At 35.7% G+C, this 20,320-nt stretch overlaps 3 protein-coding genes across 14 annotated transcripts; 2 read left to right on the forward strand and 1 right to left on the reverse strand.

Annotated features, from left to right (window-relative positions):
* Nucleotides 1-800: 800 nt before the first annotated feature.
* Ctns (lysosomal cystine transporter cystinosin) lies at nucleotides 801-17,979 on the forward strand. 11 transcript variants are annotated; one of them, XM_070659976.1, is made up of 12 exons: nucleotides 1,954-2,831; nucleotides 2,944-3,013; nucleotides 3,294-3,390; nucleotides 12,832-12,901; nucleotides 12,998-13,088; nucleotides 13,608-13,799; nucleotides 14,287-14,527; nucleotides 14,649-14,768; nucleotides 14,858-15,146; nucleotides 15,256-15,358; nucleotides 17,432-17,553; nucleotides 17,803-17,979. In XM_070659976.1, exons 4-11 carry the CDS (start codon nucleotides 12,844-12,846, stop codon nucleotides 17,547-17,549), a joined length of 1,212 nt encoding a protein of 403 aa, XP_070516077.1. In that variant the 5' UTR covers nucleotides 1,954-2,831; nucleotides 2,944-3,013; nucleotides 3,294-3,390; nucleotides 12,832-12,843; the 3' UTR covers nucleotides 17,550-17,553; nucleotides 17,803-17,979. The 11 variants fall into 11 exon arrangements, with proteins under 11 accessions (XP_070516080.1, XP_070516077.1, XP_070516079.1 ...); XM_070659978.1 differs by having other exon boundaries at nucleotides 2,944-3,000; XM_070659973.1 differs by having other exon boundaries at nucleotides 1,954-2,272; nucleotides 2,642-2,975.
* Nucleotides 17,804-18,689, forward strand: Mrpl55 (mitochondrial ribosomal protein L55). The gene has a single exon (XM_070660002.1). The coding sequence runs from the start codon at nucleotides 17,804-17,806 to the stop codon at nucleotides 18,128-18,130; it is 327 nt and encodes a 108-aa protein (XP_070516103.1). The 3' UTR covers nucleotides 18,131-18,689.
* On the reverse strand, nucleotides 18,506-20,271 carry Mrpl47 (mitochondrial ribosomal protein L47). Of its 2 annotated transcripts, none has more exons than XM_070659991.1 (6): nucleotides 20,177-20,271; nucleotides 19,727-19,902; nucleotides 19,487-19,654; nucleotides 19,194-19,408; nucleotides 18,921-19,080; nucleotides 18,506-18,820 (listed from the first exon to the last, which is right to left on the reverse strand). In XM_070659991.1, the coding sequence occupies exons 2-6, from the start codon at nucleotides 19,846-19,848 to the stop codon at nucleotides 18,679-18,681; spliced, it is 807 nt and encodes a 268-aa protein (XP_070516092.1). In that variant the 5' UTR covers nucleotides 19,849-19,902; nucleotides 20,177-20,271; the 3' UTR covers nucleotides 18,506-18,678. The 2 variants fall into 2 exon arrangements, with proteins under 2 accessions (XP_070516092.1, XP_070516093.1); XM_070659992.1 differs by lacking the exon at nucleotides 20,177-20,271 and adding an exon at nucleotides 20,041-20,156.
* Nucleotides 20,272-20,320: the final 49 nt, after the last annotated feature.

Here is a 20,320-nt window from a genome sequence, read left to right on the forward strand (position 1 = left end):
TATATATATCGTTTACTAAATTTACAAACGTATTTAGTTAGACATTTTAGGTTAAATTTACGGTTTGTTTAAAATTCTCAAATAAGAGCCACTTCCAAGTTACATCGTTCCACATTTAATTAAAGGATACCATATAACTTGAGTCTTCAGCAACGCAATTAACATGTTCCTTATTAAACGCACGATTATATATCTATGCACAGTAAGCTCTTATCAATTTTATAATCACTATTAAATTCTTGTATACGACTTGCTCGTTATCATCTTTAAAACAAAGTCGTTAACGTGCAAGCAGGATTACATTGGTATATAAAATCATGATTTTCTAATAACCGGTGGAGTCGGTGCTAATTTAGTTGGTCTGCTTTACGTTAAATTACCGCGAGCTTACGTAAGTGATAACGCAGTTGATACGATCTACACGCGAATTACAATCGTATTGCTAATCGGATTACTTTTACAAGCGATTCTTATTCCACGATTGCCGTCGGCTCGAAAGGCGGTGTCACGAAAGCAAAATCATGGAAAAGCAAGGCCAGGCCGTATCGCCATTCATCGCACTCTTGGAATTCGTGTCAATCGCGTGTAATCCGGGCGATCTGAAGGATCTAAGCGCGCGGGGGAAGAACTCGTGCAATGTGCCTGCGAGGTACGTCATTCCGCGCATTTGCCTCGTCATTCCGTGACGTCACGTGTATCGCGAATATCTCGCCGTCTATTGTACAACGTATCGCTCACGTGTGACTTATTGCACGATAAACACGTCTGGTCCCCTCTGATTCGAACAGAATTAGCTCCGAGTCATTGTCAAGGTGACCACTCGTTTAGATCGCCCAACATCGGACGTGCTGATAGGCGTAATCGTACGGTTACGGTGACACTGCACGGCATTATTTCCGCTCCAAACGCAAGTATTTTTCATTTCATTACTGCATCGGCGAACGTGACGATCAATTTTTAATGACTTACATTGGCCCGCGACTTGACGAACGTGTAACGATCTCAATTGAATTCAATAAACATTGATTAATCTCGCTGACTTGTTGCTTTGTCACGTTGTCATTACGTACATAATGTGCAGGCACGCGGATAGTTAGCGGTACATATTAATCGCCAAGATTCGATATCTGTATTAGCTGCTACTGCTACGAATGAACAAGGGGCGCCAATCATTTTTCATTAAAATTCATTGGAGTGTTCTATTGTAAAACGTAATCTCTCGATAGATCTAATTATGATTTTTTAATTACGAAAGTAAAAATACGGGTTTTTAATTCAAACTTATGGATATCAAGAAAGGAAAAGAAATTATGTAAGCATAAAATATATAACATTGGAAAAAAACTGAAATTAAACTAAAAGTGTATCCTTTTTATCAGCCAACTAGAGTGATAAGAATTTGATACAAGGAAGAAACAAAATACTCAAATTTAATCTGTTTAACATCAATGCTATCTAGCGTTAACATAAATATAGATTAAAGTAAAAGATCATGTAGAGATAATAAAAATCAACAAATCTCATCTACATACAATAATGACTTAATGATCTAAAAAAAGAACGGTTTAATTAACAACAAATTTATTATTATATATTACTTTCCATCAAAGGATCTATAACGTTCAAAGTCAAAACTGCACGAAAAAAAAAAAATTAGTAAGCAGCCTCATTAAAATACCCGTTAATCGTACGATTCTTAAATCTGAAAACTTTTTTAATAATTCACGCTGGGATATCCCGGTATGAATGAACAGTCGAGGAACGTACCGCAAATTGTCATCTCGTTAAAAGAAGAGGCGAGTCTTATTAGCACGTTATGAAAGTATTTAGATCAGCTGTACTGCAAAAGATGTGTAAAATTAAACTCGCACAAGCGAACGATCAGAAGCAGGACGGAGGTGGAGGTGGAGGGGCACACCATGCATGGAGGGAAAAGATTTTAGTGCGAAGGGGAGTGGGGAAACCCTCTTGCAGGATTTATATATACGAGCAATCTCGCGCGGGCCTTTGCGAGTCGCGTCATACGCTTGACCGAGCTGGTCAGTTTACGTGGTGATCGTCACAACCTTGCCGCGCTTCCGTAGAAGACGGATAATTATTCTCTTTTTATTTTTCCCTCCCTTTTTCTTTTAAAGAATCGTTGCGTCAGTTGTTGTCGGCACGATCGGTCGTTTGTAACGGCGAGAGGCTGATTTTTCACGCGAAACGCGAGAAAATCATCGCGACGGTTGACAATAACAGACTGCGAGTGCCTGGAGCTGTGTCGATTTGTGTGAGCTACAATAAAGCCACAATGTTATCATGTGACTCGTTCACTTTTTATCGTTGCTCTCAATCGTTATTACATTATAGATAACGACATTAACAAGGTTACCGGTAGCAAAATATTTCGCGATAATGTTCAACTTCGTTGGAAAATTATTTGAAATTGAAATATGAGTTAGGCGATAATCGATATCTACGACACGTACATAATCCACTTAATCCATTTGTCGAGCTTCATGCTCGAGTGAAAAAAAAAAGGGAGGGGAAGAGAGAGAGAAACAATGATAAATAACCCTAATAACGTAAAATACGATCGTAATTGTATCACGAACGTGGTTTTCTTTAATTTTGATCTAAAGAATTGCATTTTCTTTAGCTTCGAACTTTTACAACAATTATCCGCAACGGAACTTTAAAAAAAGAACTGCGTGAACTCAAGATCAAACTCGAGGACTTGGAGCATCGGAAATCACGGGAAAATTCAATCGGCATAGCTTCGATTGGAAATTAAAGTCGAAATCGTCGAGTGGTGATCGCATTTATCAACAAGCTGGATTCCCTGCACGGTACCGTGTCTGTGGTGTCAAAAGTGTTTGCTCGTCGGGATGATAACCACGTGGTTTTAGATACAACAGAACCGAGAAATTTTACAGATTATTTGTACTCTTCTGAATTCAGATTCAATCGAACCGAACGATTACGACGCAGTGGTATGACCTCACGACTTTATCTCAAGTAACGTTAAATTGTAAATGAATTTAATATACGTATAAAATATTTTTTATCAATTTTTATAAAATTAATTGAAAAATTATCTATCTATTTAAATAAGAAAAATTGACAATACTTTGAAAATCAATAGCTGACGCCGTTGAAAAATGAACAAGATTGCGTCACTGTCGTTCAAAGTTACTCGAAGAATTATTTTTCTGTCAATGAATGAAAATTCTCGACGCGGTTTTTCTCTCGATTTACGATCATGAGCGTGTTTATTTCAGCGGCCTTTAATAAAAAGCTTCTCTTTACAGACGGTCTCGTGAAGTCAGTTGTAACGTACAGAGATTGGATGTCTCTGCATCTCTCGATGGTAGATTTTAACTGTCGCGGCTGAGCGAAATTTGACAGGTGAGTGAGCGCTGCGGCGCAAACTTTTATCGGTGAATCAAGGACGGTAAAAAAAAAAAAAAAAAAAAAAAAAACCCGGGCAGAAAGCATCGTAATAATAATCGTGATTGCTCGTGAAACCAACTGAAATAACGCCACAGATAATAAACGACGCGTCAGAGATAATGGCGGAAATAAGCCGGGAAAAATAATGAATCATTAGGCTCGCTCTAAAGAACCATCTACATCTAATGCAAATATTAGCGTCTCGTTTTTGAAACTCGCATGCGGCACGGCCGTACGTGCGCATGCACATTTCTCGAACTAATACGGCTGGTTACTTCGATCACTTTGACGAGTGGTTCGTTTCTTACGGCATTATTTACATACGTATTGCCGACCGTACGAAAGACTCTTTCACGCGTTTGTTAAAAGAACTCAAAAAAAAAAGAAAGTACGTGAAACATTGTTAAATCACCGCTGCTTAGGAGACGAGAATGCTTGGCGAGAATTTTGCACCGCATGAATTTACGACAAAGCGATCCGTTATTTTCGTCGATTGCACAATGATTTAATTTTCGCGAAACTAGCCGTGAAATCAAAATCGATCAGCGGTAAAAGGGGAAAGGGAACCCATCACTCGGTGTCGCGCGATCGACCATCGGCAAACGTGTAGTTATTCGAAACCAGGAAAAACGAGGGCATTGAATGTGGTTGCAAATAGGCCGTAAGTCATTGGCACAAAACACGTTTCGCTCACGCACACATACGCGCACAATAGAACGCGCGTCGCTCACTTTCGTAAATCGCGAGAATATCTCGTACATCCAGCAATTTTTATTACGCACGATACTTATCGTAAATTTGAAACAATAATTATCGATGGAATTGATCGACGTTGAGTAATAAATTAACTGTCAATTGGCTTCTAAATAATAAAATGGTATAAAATATATATCTGCATCAACATATATGGGCGATACATTTTTTAATGATTATAAAATTTAATCGTTTTAACTTAATTGAAAGATAATTTTATAATTTCTCGACCAAATTTCACAAAAATATTTTATATCTGATTATATAGTGAAATTTGAGTAAAAAATATAAATTATAGGTTGCAGATTATTACGGTAAAATAATATTTTAAATATTCGATATTTTAATAAAATATTACGGTGTAAATCTTGTGCAATATATAAATTTTTAGTGGAAAAATAATACGTAATATGCACATAATTTTATATAAAACACGTTTAAACCGAAATGCTTGATCATTCTTTTAAGTCTCACAATCGCATCGTTGAATCAAATAAAGTTTGTTATCGTTATATCTCGACCGAATATCGAAACGGTGCATTACTCAGCGACATTCTTCGTTCGATACGTTAAAGAAAAAAAAAAAATTAAGTATTATTAAAATCTTCACGAATGCCTGAATAAACTATTTAACCATATCAATCGCTTCGCCATCGATAAAATTTTCAAATAAAATTTTTAATATTCCGCAGCAGAACATATCTTATTGTAAAAACATTGCAAATTGCAGTTCCAATGTTTAATGTTGGCAGGTTTTTTTACCATTTTACGTTACGTCACGTATTACGTTTCACTAGTGCAATATCGTTGTTGTATATGGCCTTTTTGAAAATGGAATAAAATGATAAAATTTCAATGAAGCCATTTATACTATTTTGCCAAAAAAAAAAAAAAAAAAAAAAAAAATACTGCTGGACGTACGCGTCAGACGACATTGGAAAATAAATAATTTCGCATCGATGAAAAAGGCCAATTGTCAGCATTATGACGACACGTAAATGTCACCAAGAAAGGTGCATAAATATTGGCCATTCGTGCCAATCGTGCAAGTCGATTAATCCGCGATCGCGTCGATATTGATATTAAAACTCAATAAATTATGAATTATTCATGAAAGCGCTCGCGCGGGCATACGGGCTTACGCGAGCTTTTTAACTTCTTCATACCAGATGGAACGGCCCTTTATCGGCGCCATAGAATAGCAACAAAAAGCACGCGCGCGGACCATCGCACGAATGCAACGTGTTAACGACGCAAGTTGTTTTTGTTAAAAAAAAAAAAAATTCCGCAAAATCGCCTACAGCGCATCGTAAACAAAACTGTGCTATCCGCAACAAATGGAAATTTCGCAGCGGATCCAATATGCGATTCGTACCGAATGCGGTTCCGTTACGGGGTATCCGCATTCGTATTCTATTATTAAGCAATGAGAGAAGATCGATCTGCCTGAGCTACAGCCGAATCGAAAGGCGACTTGAATTCTCTCGAGCGGCGAAGGTAAACGTACAAATTGCAACTACGACAGCGACGATAAAAATATTATTAACGAACGTTTCTGATTAGCGTAGCGTGGCGACACGTTATTGCGCGAGCTGCTGGCATTGCGCGAAGCAAGAATTTTTCTCGCATCGAGTTTGAAGTACAGCGTATAATTCTTTCATCGAAGTGAAAAGACGAGATATGCAAATCTCCATAAAATTTTAATTTCTTTTTTTTTAATGATTATATTAAATATTTAAATATGTTTAAGTGTTGGACACAATATTTGTACATCTTAAACTATCTGTTGTACGTAATGTTTATCTCATTATTTATAAAACATAAATCTTATAATATTAATCTTGAAACGCGACGAGATATATATAGCAAGTAACAATCATTTAAAAAATCATGTATCTTATCTGGAGATATCATATAAGAGAGAAATGCAGCTCGCTTTATCTGCGAAATTAATCAACTACGAATTACTTGAACAAAGTGATTAAGAAGAACGATTTGACGAATTAAACTGCAATATTGCGAATCTAATTATATTCTGGAGAATTAACTGGATGTTATTTTCAAATAGAGCTAATATCTTCCTGAGTTATTCGCATCGCTAGTGTTCATTCAGCGCGGATTTTATTCCATTTTCCATTATTATGATAAATAAACATTGAATAAAAGTACAACGAAACGTCATGAAGCTATAAGCGTCAGAGCAACGATAATTTGACCGTTATAATGAGAAATGTAAATAGAGCTTAATACACGGCCGCTTATTGTTCGAGGATATCGGACATTCGACTACGCGAATTAGCGATTCGGCGGAATGAGATAAACAAATGGCGTAATTAAATATTCACTCCTGTTCCACTGGTTTGTAAATTCGACCGGATTTCGTGCCACCAACATACAACGACACTATTTTTATTTATTTACGCGATGACACGTTACGAGCCGCGAGCGGAAATTGCGTATCGTCTATATCTCATATGTGTTCACGCACGTGCAAGAAAAAAAAAAAAAAAAATATATAGATATATATATAATATTTTACATTACGTTGAATTTTACAACGCGGCATCACGCAAGAACAGATATATATTTATTTCAACGCGCGCGCCGCAATTAATTCGATTACCTACTTACGCGTTATCTACGTGCGTTTTTGATATTTCCTGTCGCGATTCGTACGTCAAGAACTTCTACTTTACACTTTGTAACGGTGCCGGCCTAAAGAGGTAATCGCACCTGACGAAGCATGACTCGCGTATTTTGCAAACATCATTCGTAGGTACAAGACCGCAACTTTAAATTCCGCCGACGTGCTCTTTGGGATTAGTTGTTTCAATAAGCAAAAACGCCAGCTGTTCGTAAGCTACAAATAGCCATAAAATTCTTCAGATATTTGCGATAACCGACGAGAAGATAAAAAAAAAAAAGAGGCTTAATCACCCAGCGCATTTTGTAATCATGCGGAATATCATGAGAGTACCGGTTTTCCTATTTTTCACATATAGGTATCTACAGTACATTTCCTTCGTATCTACATTATCGTACATCAACTACTTGTGCATCAAGTATTATATACCCTAGCACTATACATGCACTAGGACTAGATATGGAATGTTGATCATACTTTCGTTCATTGGAATTATTACTAGAATAGACGATCATGTATTTTTGATTGCTCGAATATCTTGTCTAATCAATTTCTCCATCGATTAATTGACTGTCAGAGACGATGCTATCTCGTTACTGTCACTTCAGCGACGGCCGACGATAGACTCACTTGAGCTTTTCTCAATTGAATCGTTTAAATATGCCGTCACTCAATCAATCTCGTCATCAAGTAATTTCATTAATTAATGATGAGAAATTTCATAATGAAATTCGAAATGGGTCAAACTGCAGAAATTAAATCGTAATATTCTATTGATATTTTTATTAGTATTTGCTCGATGGAAAATAAAATTCCGGCGTGTAAGAAAGATCGTCTTCGAAAGAGTCATCAACGTAATGTTAAAGTATCGTTATTTTACGAGATCATAAATTCGTGATAGGAACCGAATTAGAAACAGAAAACCGCGGGGCACAACAATGAATATATTTTATGAAATTGAAACAAAATAACTGGTACTGCTAAATAAAATAAACTAAGTAAAATAAACAAAAGGAGAAACGGCATAAAAGCATTGCATGAGGATTTGTATTATCCAGTTTTTCGGAAAAACAAGCCAAGAGAATGCCATAAGCTAGCGGCGATATAACATATATCTAGTATATAAGCTACCTTTACAATAACAAAATTAATAATCCACATTATATATTTTTGTAATTCTTTCTTTTTATTTATTAATGCGCAAAATATTTGATAAATAAAAAAATTTACTCTATATTGCATTAAGGCTCATAAAATCGTTGGATATCAAATTTTGATAGTCTTATTTTTGAAAATATATCGTATATCTGAATTGAACATACCATATTTTTATACAAACGCGTATGACATTTGTCAATTTTTTATTCATCTTTATATTTTAGTAACATATTGTTATATTTACACTTAAGCATTATTTTCTCAAACATCTCACGAAATCCGATATTGTGATACGATCAAACGCGTTGGACGGTGATATTAATATTGGAAACCGGATACACAATAAAGGGTAGAACGGACAAGAAACTCGTAAATTTACGTCGATAACTGACTAAAGCATACAAGAAAAGCGTAAGGAGACCATGGAATAAATCATATGAGAAAGTAAAATAAACTATAAATAAAAGAAAGAAAAAGATTCTAAGCACGGGAGATTTAATTTCTTCAGCACAAAGTTAGAAAGATGTAATCTTAATTATCTTAGACATTCAAATTTAATAATTGGTAATATATATTTCGTTTTATCGTCGTAATTAAATTTTATCGTCGAGCGCGACAAATAAATAAATAAAAAGTAGTACCTTTTAGCAGCATTGAAAATGCCACGATATGTATTGATGATATTTTTCAAAAATAAACTATCAAATCATTGTGAAAATAATCTCGCGCGAATAGTCCAACGTGCTTCGTCGCTAGCCATGAAATTCACGGTTCGATGAACAATGCCCATCAATATTCATACGATAAAAGCGAGTGCTCAAATTTCGACGTAGCTATTACGAGCTGTTTTCGTGAATCCTCCGTCCCTTCATATACATATATATATATATATATATATATATATATGTATACATATATACATGTACGCATATGAATCCGTGAGTTTCAATGTCTAAAATATCTAACAATAAGATTACAGATGATGACGAGCGATAATATTTACCGACGTGATCACTAGATAAACATCGTCTCCGATCTTTTCTAAAAAAACATTACACGTCCACTTTACGGTGGTTCACGTCCCACCTTAAAAAGTAGGCTCTCCAAGAGCGTGTTAAGCTTACGTGCAAGTCGGCCGCGCGCGTGCAGCGTTGACTTCATAAAAAAAAAAAAAAAAGAAAAAAGAGAAAACCTTGATAAAATCGGGAATAGAGCCATAAAAAATTTCTCGACGGCGGTCAACGGCGGACGACGGCGGAGTGGTCGGCGGCCGCATATTTTGCGCTCCATCGATCGGTCGAGAGGGCCCCGAACGAGCGACAAAAGCCGGCTGAGTAGCCGGCGACAACGCGCGGCGCGGAGTATTTAAAACCATTTAGCCGGGCAGTTAATTGCGGCAATAATTCCACCGATGGAATAATAATGCCGACCGTCGAGTCGCGGCATGCGGCCCGATAAATCCGACGAGAGATTTCAGAAGAGCCGCGCCGGGCCATGCCCGAAAAGCGCACGCGACTACGCGCATCCCGTGCAATGATATATTGAGCGACGCGTGGCTGTAATGTCGACATTTCGCCTTAATGTATCGCGGGGAATACGACGAGAGGGGAAAAATAGAGGGAATGGGTCCCCTAAAATATCTTATCCGTACAATGTTGCGTCTCCGAAATATTAATGAATCATCGCGTTAAATTACACTTACTAATCAGTGGCGATGTTAACCCACATTGGAATGCGCGCGATTAAGTAATTGACCGCGATAAGAAATTAGCATAAAACGGACGTTGAGCGGATCCAGCAGCTTCGTTCGATGTTTAATCGTTAATGTATGGTAATTGTTATTGTATTCGGTCGCCTAGATTTTAATTCGTGCAAATCGTTCGCGGTATCGTAATACAAATTAAGGAATAATGCGCGACTGTGCATACGAAAGTAACATTAATTACGGCAAAAAAAAAAAAAAAAACAAAATTTTTCTTTTTTTAATATCTCCCAGTATTGCGGGGGCTAAAAATCGCCTGTTATTCTCGCGCTTAATTAAATTCGCGGTATAATAATCGCCATTAAACGAATTTACCTAAATACGAAATGAATGAGCGGTCATTTTTATTCCCTGCGCATTTTTGCCTTATTTTTATGAAATACCGTCCCTTTAATCCAGCTCTAATTAGGATCCTTTACGACGTAAAGTTACATACGTTTTTCTTTTTATTTCCTTTTTGCACATTATATATGCACGTATCTCGGCTCGAATGAATTCGCAGTACTAGGTATCAAAAATAAAAATTTAACTCTTCTTTCTTTCTTTCTCTCTCTCTCTCTCTCTTTCTCTTTTGCTCTTTCTCACTTTTCTCCACATACGCGAGCCACCGTGTTTTAGAACTCAGTATTTTGCAAACTGTTTCAATCGCGGTCCAAAGCAGGAAATACATTTCTCATCGCGAATCAGTACATACACGCATGTAACAAAAAATTCACGAAAACAAATATGCTCTCGCTATACGTAATAGAGTAGAAATATGACAATGTTACTATTATTAAAAAAAAAATTCTTTTTTATGATATTACATGATTAAAAAAAAAAAAAAAAACATTTGTCAAGTTCGTAGAAATATTTTTAAAGATATATATTTCTTTCTCTTGTCTTTCTCTGTTTTTCGCGGAGTCGTTATCATTACTCTTTATTATGCTTTTTTTCTCTCCCTCTCTCTTTTGGAATATATACCGGCCTTTCCATAATCTCTCAGTGGAACTTCTCCGAGACTTGACCCACTAAAACGTATTAAGTTTATCGTCGACTAAGCGCACTAAGCGCGAAAACAGAGAAAAGGAAACGAGCAAATCGAGTGTGCGACGAGACTGAAATAACGAACAAAATTGCCCAAATTGATGATAGCCGCAGTACATGAAATTCAACCGAAATTTTATTCTCTCATCTACAGTAAAAAAAGGGTCCATGTAAATGATTAAATATATCTGAAATAACTCTTGAACGTTTAATTAATTGCATTAACATTAATTAATACCAATTGTAATTAATTAAATTTTCTTTTCCATTTTTTTCTTTTTTATTAATCTATATGACGTTAAAATGCATTATATAAAATTGAAAATTTAATTTTTGCACGTCCGAAGCAGTCCGATTGCGCGACCCTTACAAAAAGTTTTCTTTAGACGCTTTTAAAAGTTTCACTGTTGTACTTTAGCGTACATTGCATTAGGATAACACAACAAATAACTTTCGATGAATGCATATATACATGCGAATAAACGGAAGAAAATAGAGAAAGGGAAAATAAAAAGAAATTTTTGATGGCCGGAAATTTCCTGTCGAGGAGCCTTGCATGGAAATGCTTCTCTTGCTTTTAAGATAATAATGAGTAAATATGGACTTTATATTGTCGGCGCTGTGTGAAAATTTCTCTTCGAATAAAACTTCTCCGTTGTTTTCGATGCGTTATAAAAGTTTCGCGCGCTTTGCGACGATTAAAAAAATATATAATTATTTAAAATTTTAAATTAATTACACGACGTTAAAGAACCAGCAAAATTTATAACACGATAACAAAATTAATAAAATAAAATTTATTCGTATTTACTCGAGGCGAGATAAGATATCTTCGTTAATTAAATTTTTATCGCGTTATCGCGATTTCTGATTATTACCACTTAGTGATTATATTCTAAAAAAAAATAAAAAAATAAAATAACGTTTTTAAATATATTATACAAAACTAATGTCGCATTCGGTAACTAGAGTGTAACAAAATACTGCAGTGACTGATCGACTGTAAAAACTGAGAATCTAGTGTTTCGTAACCATTTAAAATAATGCATTCCATTTAAATGTTTTTAAAATGACAAATTTTGTTCAATTACCACCGGCAATTTGCTATCGGATTATATTGACAAGCTCTGCCAGCAAAAACGATTTCGAACAGAGACAAATGATATCAAATCTGTTGCAATATCTAAACAAATTTGTTTCAATCTGTTATCGCGTTACAGTTCGTTCACTGAGCACTTAAAAAATTATTTAATCGTTGAAATAGGCACGAAAGGATCAGACGCACACGTTAGAAGTTTAGAGAATTAATTAAGAATAACGAAAGTGTATGAACCTATTATATCTGATATACTTAAGCCCTTAGAATTTTTTCTAAAAATAATTATTCCGAATATATTTTTTTATTCACAAATTGGGAATTTCTTTTCTTTTCTTTTCTTTTATGCGCGTGTAAGTTCGCGAAACTCGGATGACAGTACGGATAAGTCATCTTTGTGCGTTTCTCGAGTCTTTCGACCTATTGGCGCGAAATGTCATGAGAGTGTGGCGCGCCACGTGGTCATCGATGGTCATATGTTGACATTGTTGACGTTACACCCTTGCATCTCGTTCCTTATCGCGCTTTCAACTACGCGACGTACTTGCACTCGTGCGAAAAATATTATATATATTTGTGTTCATCAGCGTCGTCTTAGCAACTCCTACAACGAAGAAACGACAACGACGACGACGACAGTGAACGGCATTCGATGTCACCGTCGCTGTTCGACCCTTTGACAGTCGCGAAAATTCGAGATATCCGCGAAAACGAAACCGCGGGACTGTCCGCCGATCATCGAGATCGTCGACAAAATATCTAACGAGATGCAAGAGCGTACCGAATATTATCGTGACACGCGAGTTATATCTCCGAATATTTTGAGGTTAAACCCAACGCACCTCTCATGCGCTTCGTGGAGGCGCATGATAATATTGTTCCTGAAACGATGACTACTTACTATTTAATTAAAAGCCGATAACGTTAGTTTAAAAATCGCATGTTATCTTCTTTCAGTCATTGTGCAACATGGCTTTAACACGTGTAGTACATTACTGGCTCTTCCTACTAGCAGGTATACTATCAGGTAAGACGTCAAAAAAACATAGAAAAAAATGCACAAGTGTTTCTAGTCCTGTTTTTGTATGAATAGATATTATACGTCGTTTTTTCACATTTGCAGTTTCAATATGCGTTCAGGGAGATCTTAAATCATCAACCAAAGATTTGACAGTACTTGTCAATCAAAAAAGCTCATTCAACTTTTCATTGATGTAAGTAAATTTTTTTTTTTTGCATTACTAGCTTGTGTCATTATTTTAAAACAGACCCTAGGTACCATCAAACCCTTATCGATTTTATTGGCTATTACATTAAAGTACTGTATTGCTTTTAAGTATATATGCATGTATGTACTGTACTATACAATTCCTACTATTGTCTAAGATACGAATCAAATGTCTTTACATTGACTTTTGCTCTATTTACAAATTATAAAAAACAGATTGAAACTAGTACATCTTTGTCTCGTCACCTTTACCCACATTTCCTGTGTCACTTAATCCTAGCATGATCAGAATTTGTTTTAACCCCTTTTATCATGTTTTAGAAATACTGATAACACAGTAATCATTTTATGATAGAAAATGTAACCTCTGGACTTTACACTTTTATCATTCAATTAAAATATTTCATGGGCGATAGGCTCAGTATGTCTCCAAATTATAATTACTTTTATGTCAAATAATTAAAAAAAAATGTTATTTGTAATATATATTTTTTTTCTTTTGCAGAAAACCGTTACCCAAAGGTAGTAGTGCAACAGTTATAATTGTTGTACAGCATCAAGACTTGCTATCAATAAACCCATCTAACTTTTCTATTGCTGAAAATGATACACAAAGCGAATGGACTATTTATATTAAAGGCCTGAATGCAGGTCATTCAATTATTAGCGCTAATGTAACTCCTAATGATTTCACAGAGTAAGTGTATATACTATAATAGAACGATTATATAGAGATTTCGCGAGATTTATTATTTTTATTTTTGTAAATTAATTTATATAAATATTCGTAATCGAATATTGCGCAACGGTAAACAATAGAAGGCAGAAGACTATAACTATAAAAAGATTCTGATCAGCATTATATTACCATTGCAATAGGATTTGCTAAGACTGCCCAGATAGCCTCCTGACCTAAACTCTTTAACCAAGTTAAAACGTAAAGTTTCGTTAGTCTGTGCTGTGATCTTGAACAGATGACTTCTTAATTTATTTGCAGTGTCGTGTTTAAAATAATTATAAAATCCGTTGAAATATGTCTATGTATAAAGTTATTATTATAACGCGAGACCAATTAAATACTATCAATTTAAAGTGAGCAAAATTTTAATTTAAATTTTAATATATAAAGCATATAAAGTAATTACCCTGTATGTTTTTATTATTTTTTTTTTTTTTTTTTTTAGTTTTTCTCAAGCATTTGTTAGAGTGACAATAGAAAAATCAGATGCATTGTATCACATCAGTGCTGTGGTTGGATGGCTGTACTTTTTAGCATGGAGTGTGAGCTTCTACCCGCAAATATACATTAATTATAAACGTAAAAGTGTCGTGGGTCTTAATTTCGATTATTTGTCACTAAACATTGTTGGTTTTCTTATGTATTCATTATTTAATTGTGGCCTATACTGGATACCTGAGATCGAGGTAAGATATTTTATAAATAATAATTCTTTCAGAATAATTTAAAATGCACAAATGCAATGCGCGTGTGTATCGCGTGCGTACGTGTATGAAACAGTGAATAAATTTATTAAAATATTTTCAGAATGAATATTTCGAACGATATCCAAAAGGCTTGAATCCTGTACAAATTAATGATATATTTTTTGCGCTGCACGCATTATTTGCTACTACAGTGACTATCACGCAATGCTTTATTTATGAGGTATGACTAAATCTGAAATGCTCTTTCAACCTAACTGTCTATTAAAATTGTGTTTGATTGTATTAACTTTTTTTTAATTTTTACTTTAGATTGGCAACCAAAGGGTATCTACAACCGCACGTATTATTCACGCGGTATTCGCGCTTTTTATACTAATATCTTTGATTTTATCGTGCGTCAAGACAATCCAGTGGCTGGATTTCCTGTACTACTGCAGCTACGTTAAGCTCAGTATAACGCTCATTAAATATATACCGCAGGCGTTTTACAATTATAGAAGAAAATCAACTGTCGGCTGGAGTATAGAAAATATACTATTAGATTTCACCGGTGGTACTCTATCAATGCTTCAAATGATACTCAACGCTTATAACTATGGTAAACATACGTGTATATATATAGTATAGTATTCGTCAGATTTACTTTCACGTATTCAGAACAAGCATAAATTAATTCGAAACGTTAACGTTGTAAATTTTAATTTTAGACGATTGGGAGAGTATTTTCGGAGATCCAACTAAATTCGGTCTTGGATTCTTTTCTGTGGCATTTGATATATTTTTCATAATACAGCACTATATCTTGTACAGGTACGTAAATCTGCATGTTTAATATTGCTTGCTTTATATATATTTTTTTGTTGCATGTAAAATAATTTTTAGGAACTATTAGCCTGTAGTATTAAAATAAAAGTTACATCTTGCGGACAAAGTTTTTATGTGAAAATAAATAATGTTTCATGTATGTAGAAACTTCACTAATCTTTTTTTTTATGTATTAAAAACGAGAATTATTAATGCATGGTTTTGTTAATTATTATTGTAACAACTAACTTCGGTAACCATCATGTTAATTTGGTTTTGTCTAATTATATTGCACATGCAATTAAAAAGTGTGCTACATATTTTGTGTTTACGAAAATGGAATAATGCGATTGAATTTTTGAAAGAACATTTGTGCGTATGTGTTTTTTGCATCTGTGACACTGCATCTTATCTACTTAGTGTGAGCTCAGCAATTGTAGATATTACGTAGAGCAAGACTTTGATTTTACAGACATAGCGATGAGGTGATTGACCTGAAGGGCAGAATATAGCAACTCTTCAACGAGGACTTAACTTCCCTCTTTTACAATTCCTTTCCCGATTCTATATTTTATCTAGACGATTTTATATTCGTATAAATTCCTGCACAAGTATTTATTTATTATTATCATGTATGTAGAATGTAAAAAGTCAAATAAGAAGTATTGAGTGTATGTCCACGATAGATATACGCAAGCATGGTATTAAGAAATACTCACATCACGTTATATATTCTTTTGAATATTTTGTTTCTAAAATCTTTCGTAGAAAATGTTTTTATGAAAATTTATATGTGCAATAAAGATTTTATATATACGTACATATTGCATGCATATTTGCACACAGCATAGGAAAAATCTTTCTACATTTTCAAATTAATTTTATTTTATTTTAAGTAAAAACGTATGTAACTGGATGTCGTAACTACGATCGTATTTTCTTTAAACGTTATTTTTTAATATTTGTGACTCAAGTTATTTAAGTGAGGGAGATAGTGCAAATTACTGTTTCTATTTCTTTCTCGTCTTGAGGAACATAAAAATATCTGATGGGTTTATTGGTAAGCACAAAGTCTTGGTATTTCTATTTAACGCTTGGCTACCCTCCCGAATATAAATTAAGCATAAAATAAGCAAAATCAATGGTGAAGTTTCTCGTCAGAGGTTCGCGTCGCGGAATTAATCCTCGGAGATTTCTAAGGATTAAAACTCGCTGTTTAATTTCGTTCTCAAATAACGTCGCTCCATTTAAAACCGTGCGAGTATAATCGTGCCGAATGATGAACGTTTTCGGAGCGGGGTATAACGATAAAGTAAAAGAGACAAAAAAAATATTAATGGCTGCCAATGTACTCACCGGAGAAGTCTTCTACCCTCGAATGTGTTGCTCATTTTTGAATCCCGGGTTAATCCAGCTCGCTAACTCGACTAACACCACTAACCAGCTTCTAACGTACTCTTCGACGACGATATCCGGCCTCGATCCGGCAAACTCGGCGTCGACGGGGCGCTCCGTTGACCGCCGCCTCGATCTGCTTAAAAAAAGAAAAATGTCGTTATTCGTTTCCTTGCAGGAATCGCGCGGACTATGTTGAACTGCCCGGCCGTTGCGAGGAAGACCCCGAGGGCGCGTGTAGCGCATGAAAATCACGTCGCTTATCGCATCGCAATACTTTCATCTCTCATCAGTCAGAATACCTTAAAGTAACGTGAATCGCGCCCTTTATTCCCGATCGCTATCTTTTGCGCGAGACGAAGCCGCAAACGGCCGTTTGCTCGCCCCTTTCCTTCCCCCTAGCCTTAACTTTGATCGCGGCAATTGAGATATCTTTTTCTTACCATCTCCCGCCGCTCCCGCGTAGTTTTCATTTCTCGCGCTGCACCTCGAGACGCACGATCATCCTCACGCTCCACCGATCCTCTCAGGACGTGTTGCACGCAAAGAACACGCACCGCCCGCGTATAGTGTCGGTTACACGCACAGCTCGCGAAAGAGACGCGGACGACTTCCGGGTCTACCGGTGTTAATTGCCGCGCGCTTTGCGGATTTCGATAATCGCACTTCGATTGTGCCCAGCAGCGCGCGCCTCCACCGCCGTTCATTCGCACTTCTCGACCGTCGCATGGCTGCCGTCCCATTAGTTCGACTGCGCAGAACTACGAGTTACCTCAAGTTGTTTACGTCGTCGATCGTTTAGACAGGTAAATCCTTTTAATTATTTCTTTACGAAACTTCCTCGCTGCCTTGCGAGCGCAAATATTAGCGTTCATTAAAAGTAGTTTTTAACGTTCGATTACAAATACCGTGTCGTGTTATATTCACTTTACATAGATGTAACCTATAGTAAATGTATTTTCTAAGTAAAAATATACATCTTTTTATATTTTTTTAAATATTCTAAATAAATAGAATAATTTCTTAATTACGTATATAATTTTTACTTGTCTCAGAATGATCACTTCGCTTGCACGAATACGCAGCTCCACGACTGGTTTACGGAGAAATCTTAATTGCTGGACGACGGCGATCACGAAGAAGCACCGGGCAATATACGAACGAACATATCCTACAGTGCTAGTTTTTTCCAATGGCAGTAGTATAGAAATCGATTACCACGAGCCGCGAAAGATAATAATTCTACCGCTAAATCTCGCGGAGCTTACGGAGGCGGAGCAGAAAAAAAGACTCGAAATGCGTAAACCAAAAACTAAGGTGGTTATAACCGAAGAAATTGAGGACAGTTTCGATGAGAATAGATATCTTAACTTTAAGAAGTGATTATGTATTACATTTCTGATATGTAAATTGTTACTGCAAGAATATATATATGTATATATTTATATTAATTAATACCGCTAAAACTTGTGTAAAGAATTATCTTACCTTTTGTTACAAATGATAGTTGAATAATGATGTACAATGAGGGACAGATACGCCTTTCGTTACGGCGACGGCGGCTAGCATTCGTGACCAGTGTAGTGTCAGCTGATCTTCACAGCTAAGCGCGTACCTGTGCCGTGAAGCGCCGAGGAAACGGGAGGACAGGGGAGAAGGTGTAGCGTTTTGGAGCGCCTTCCGATTCTTTAGTGCATCGTGAATTCCGGACTGGGAAAATGTGAGGAATGCGAGCTGTAGGAATCAGTTAAATAACAATTTTGTTAAGGAAGTTATTTTTATATCTATGTATGATCTATAGTATAATCTACTTATGTGTTTAAACAAATACACAATAAGCGTATATACTGTATTAACGATAAAATATCTTACATTTATAAATGTAGCAATATTAGTGATTTGCTATTAATTAAATTAACAGGGATTGTAAATTACACAGGAACAGTATGACCTCTTGCTTGATCAGACTTTTTTAACGCTTCTACATCAACGTCCGGAAACATTTCTTTCATATAGTTAAGATCCAGATTTGGGAATCTTCTTAGTAATACTTGGACATGTTTTCTGTTACGTCTGAAAAAAAAATCGTTTAACAATGAAAATAAATCTAAAAAACATTACACTGTATATATGTGTATGTTAGGTGAATAACAAAAAGATAATTAATACGAACATTCTCTCTCTACGTTTCTTATTCCAAAGTTTCTCCCTGTACAAGTTTATAAACTTTTGAGTTGATTTTTCATTAAAGCCGAACAAATGTGTTTTATGCCACCTTGTGTTTACAAACTTTGGAATGGAATGCTGGCACTTTCGGTAATAAAACTTTAAACCTATAAAAAAAGTACAAATAAAGATAATATTTAATCATACATTTTTCTTAAGAATAAACCTTTCTAATTTTTAGATATATGTAAAAGTTTCATAAATTATATAAGTCTTATACCTAATATACTATAGACTAGCTGTCCAGGACGCTCTCCTGTTTCTCCAGTCTCAAGCAAGTGATATGCCCTGTTTCTTTCGCGAACAATTGACTCCAAGTTCTCCATACTGTCTTCAACTTTGTCTAAACGTTCGGGATTTGGAAAGATCTCATGTGCTTGCTTGCATGCCTCTTCCATAGTCATAAGCATATTACGTTCTTTCAATAACACAAACCTATATTTAAACAGATTAATTCACAAGATGTATGAGAAAAATCAACTAGCACATACTTTAAGATAGAAAATTTTTTACCATAATTTATGAAGATCTGAATTGCTTTTCAATCTCAACTCGTCTTTATGCCAGGAACGACCCACTCGTACTTCATTCTTTCCCCAATTCTTGGGATCGTCGAAAAATTCCATCAAGTCACGACGTTCCGATGTAAGATGTATAAATGCACAGTGCAGAGTCGGTGTGCTGTACACAAGAGAAAAGTATGTTAAAATACCACTCGAGGCTTTGTTCTTACCAGGCAAATATTATACGAACCTGCGGAGAAATGTGCATTTAACAGAAGCGGTAACATTCTGACTCAAAGACAAATTCGTGAACAGCTTTGTTATACCATTTATACACGAGCCGGCTTGCACAATCTTTATAAGCGCCGCCATCTTTCCTACACTGCGATCGGCACATTAAAGCCTACACACAGTGCGCAGTGTTACCTAGGAACGGGAATAAAACATCTAATTAGTAAAAATAGAATTATCTCGTTGCTCCTGACTTCGAAAAAGAAATCAACGAAATTACAAAATTCGAAATATACGTCGCCACATGAAAGTCAGAGATAACGTTTTACTCACATAACCTTTGTCGACAGATTTTAATTAAGTCTTTTTTTTTTTTGCGTCGATCTGTGCTCTGATATTAATTTTTCTCTCACGTAGAATGAAACACGCGTTAATAATAATTAATAAGATGAATAGAATTCTGTCTTACTCTTTACCGCTGGGCTCCTATCTCTCTTTAGCGCTTTTTCTAATTTCCTTTTCTTTTCTGTCTTTCATACGAGGAAGGCGACAGTGGCGCTGTTTGACAAGCGCAACTAGTAACCCCAGCCAAAGCGAGCCGAGTTCAGCCGAG

This window comes from Cardiocondyla obscurior, linkage group LG07 (assembly GCF_019399895.1).
Source record: "Cardiocondyla obscurior isolate alpha-2009 linkage group LG07, Cobs3.1, whole genome shotgun sequence".
NCBI lineage: Eukaryota > Metazoa > Arthropoda > Insecta > Hymenoptera > Formicidae > Cardiocondyla > Cardiocondyla obscurior.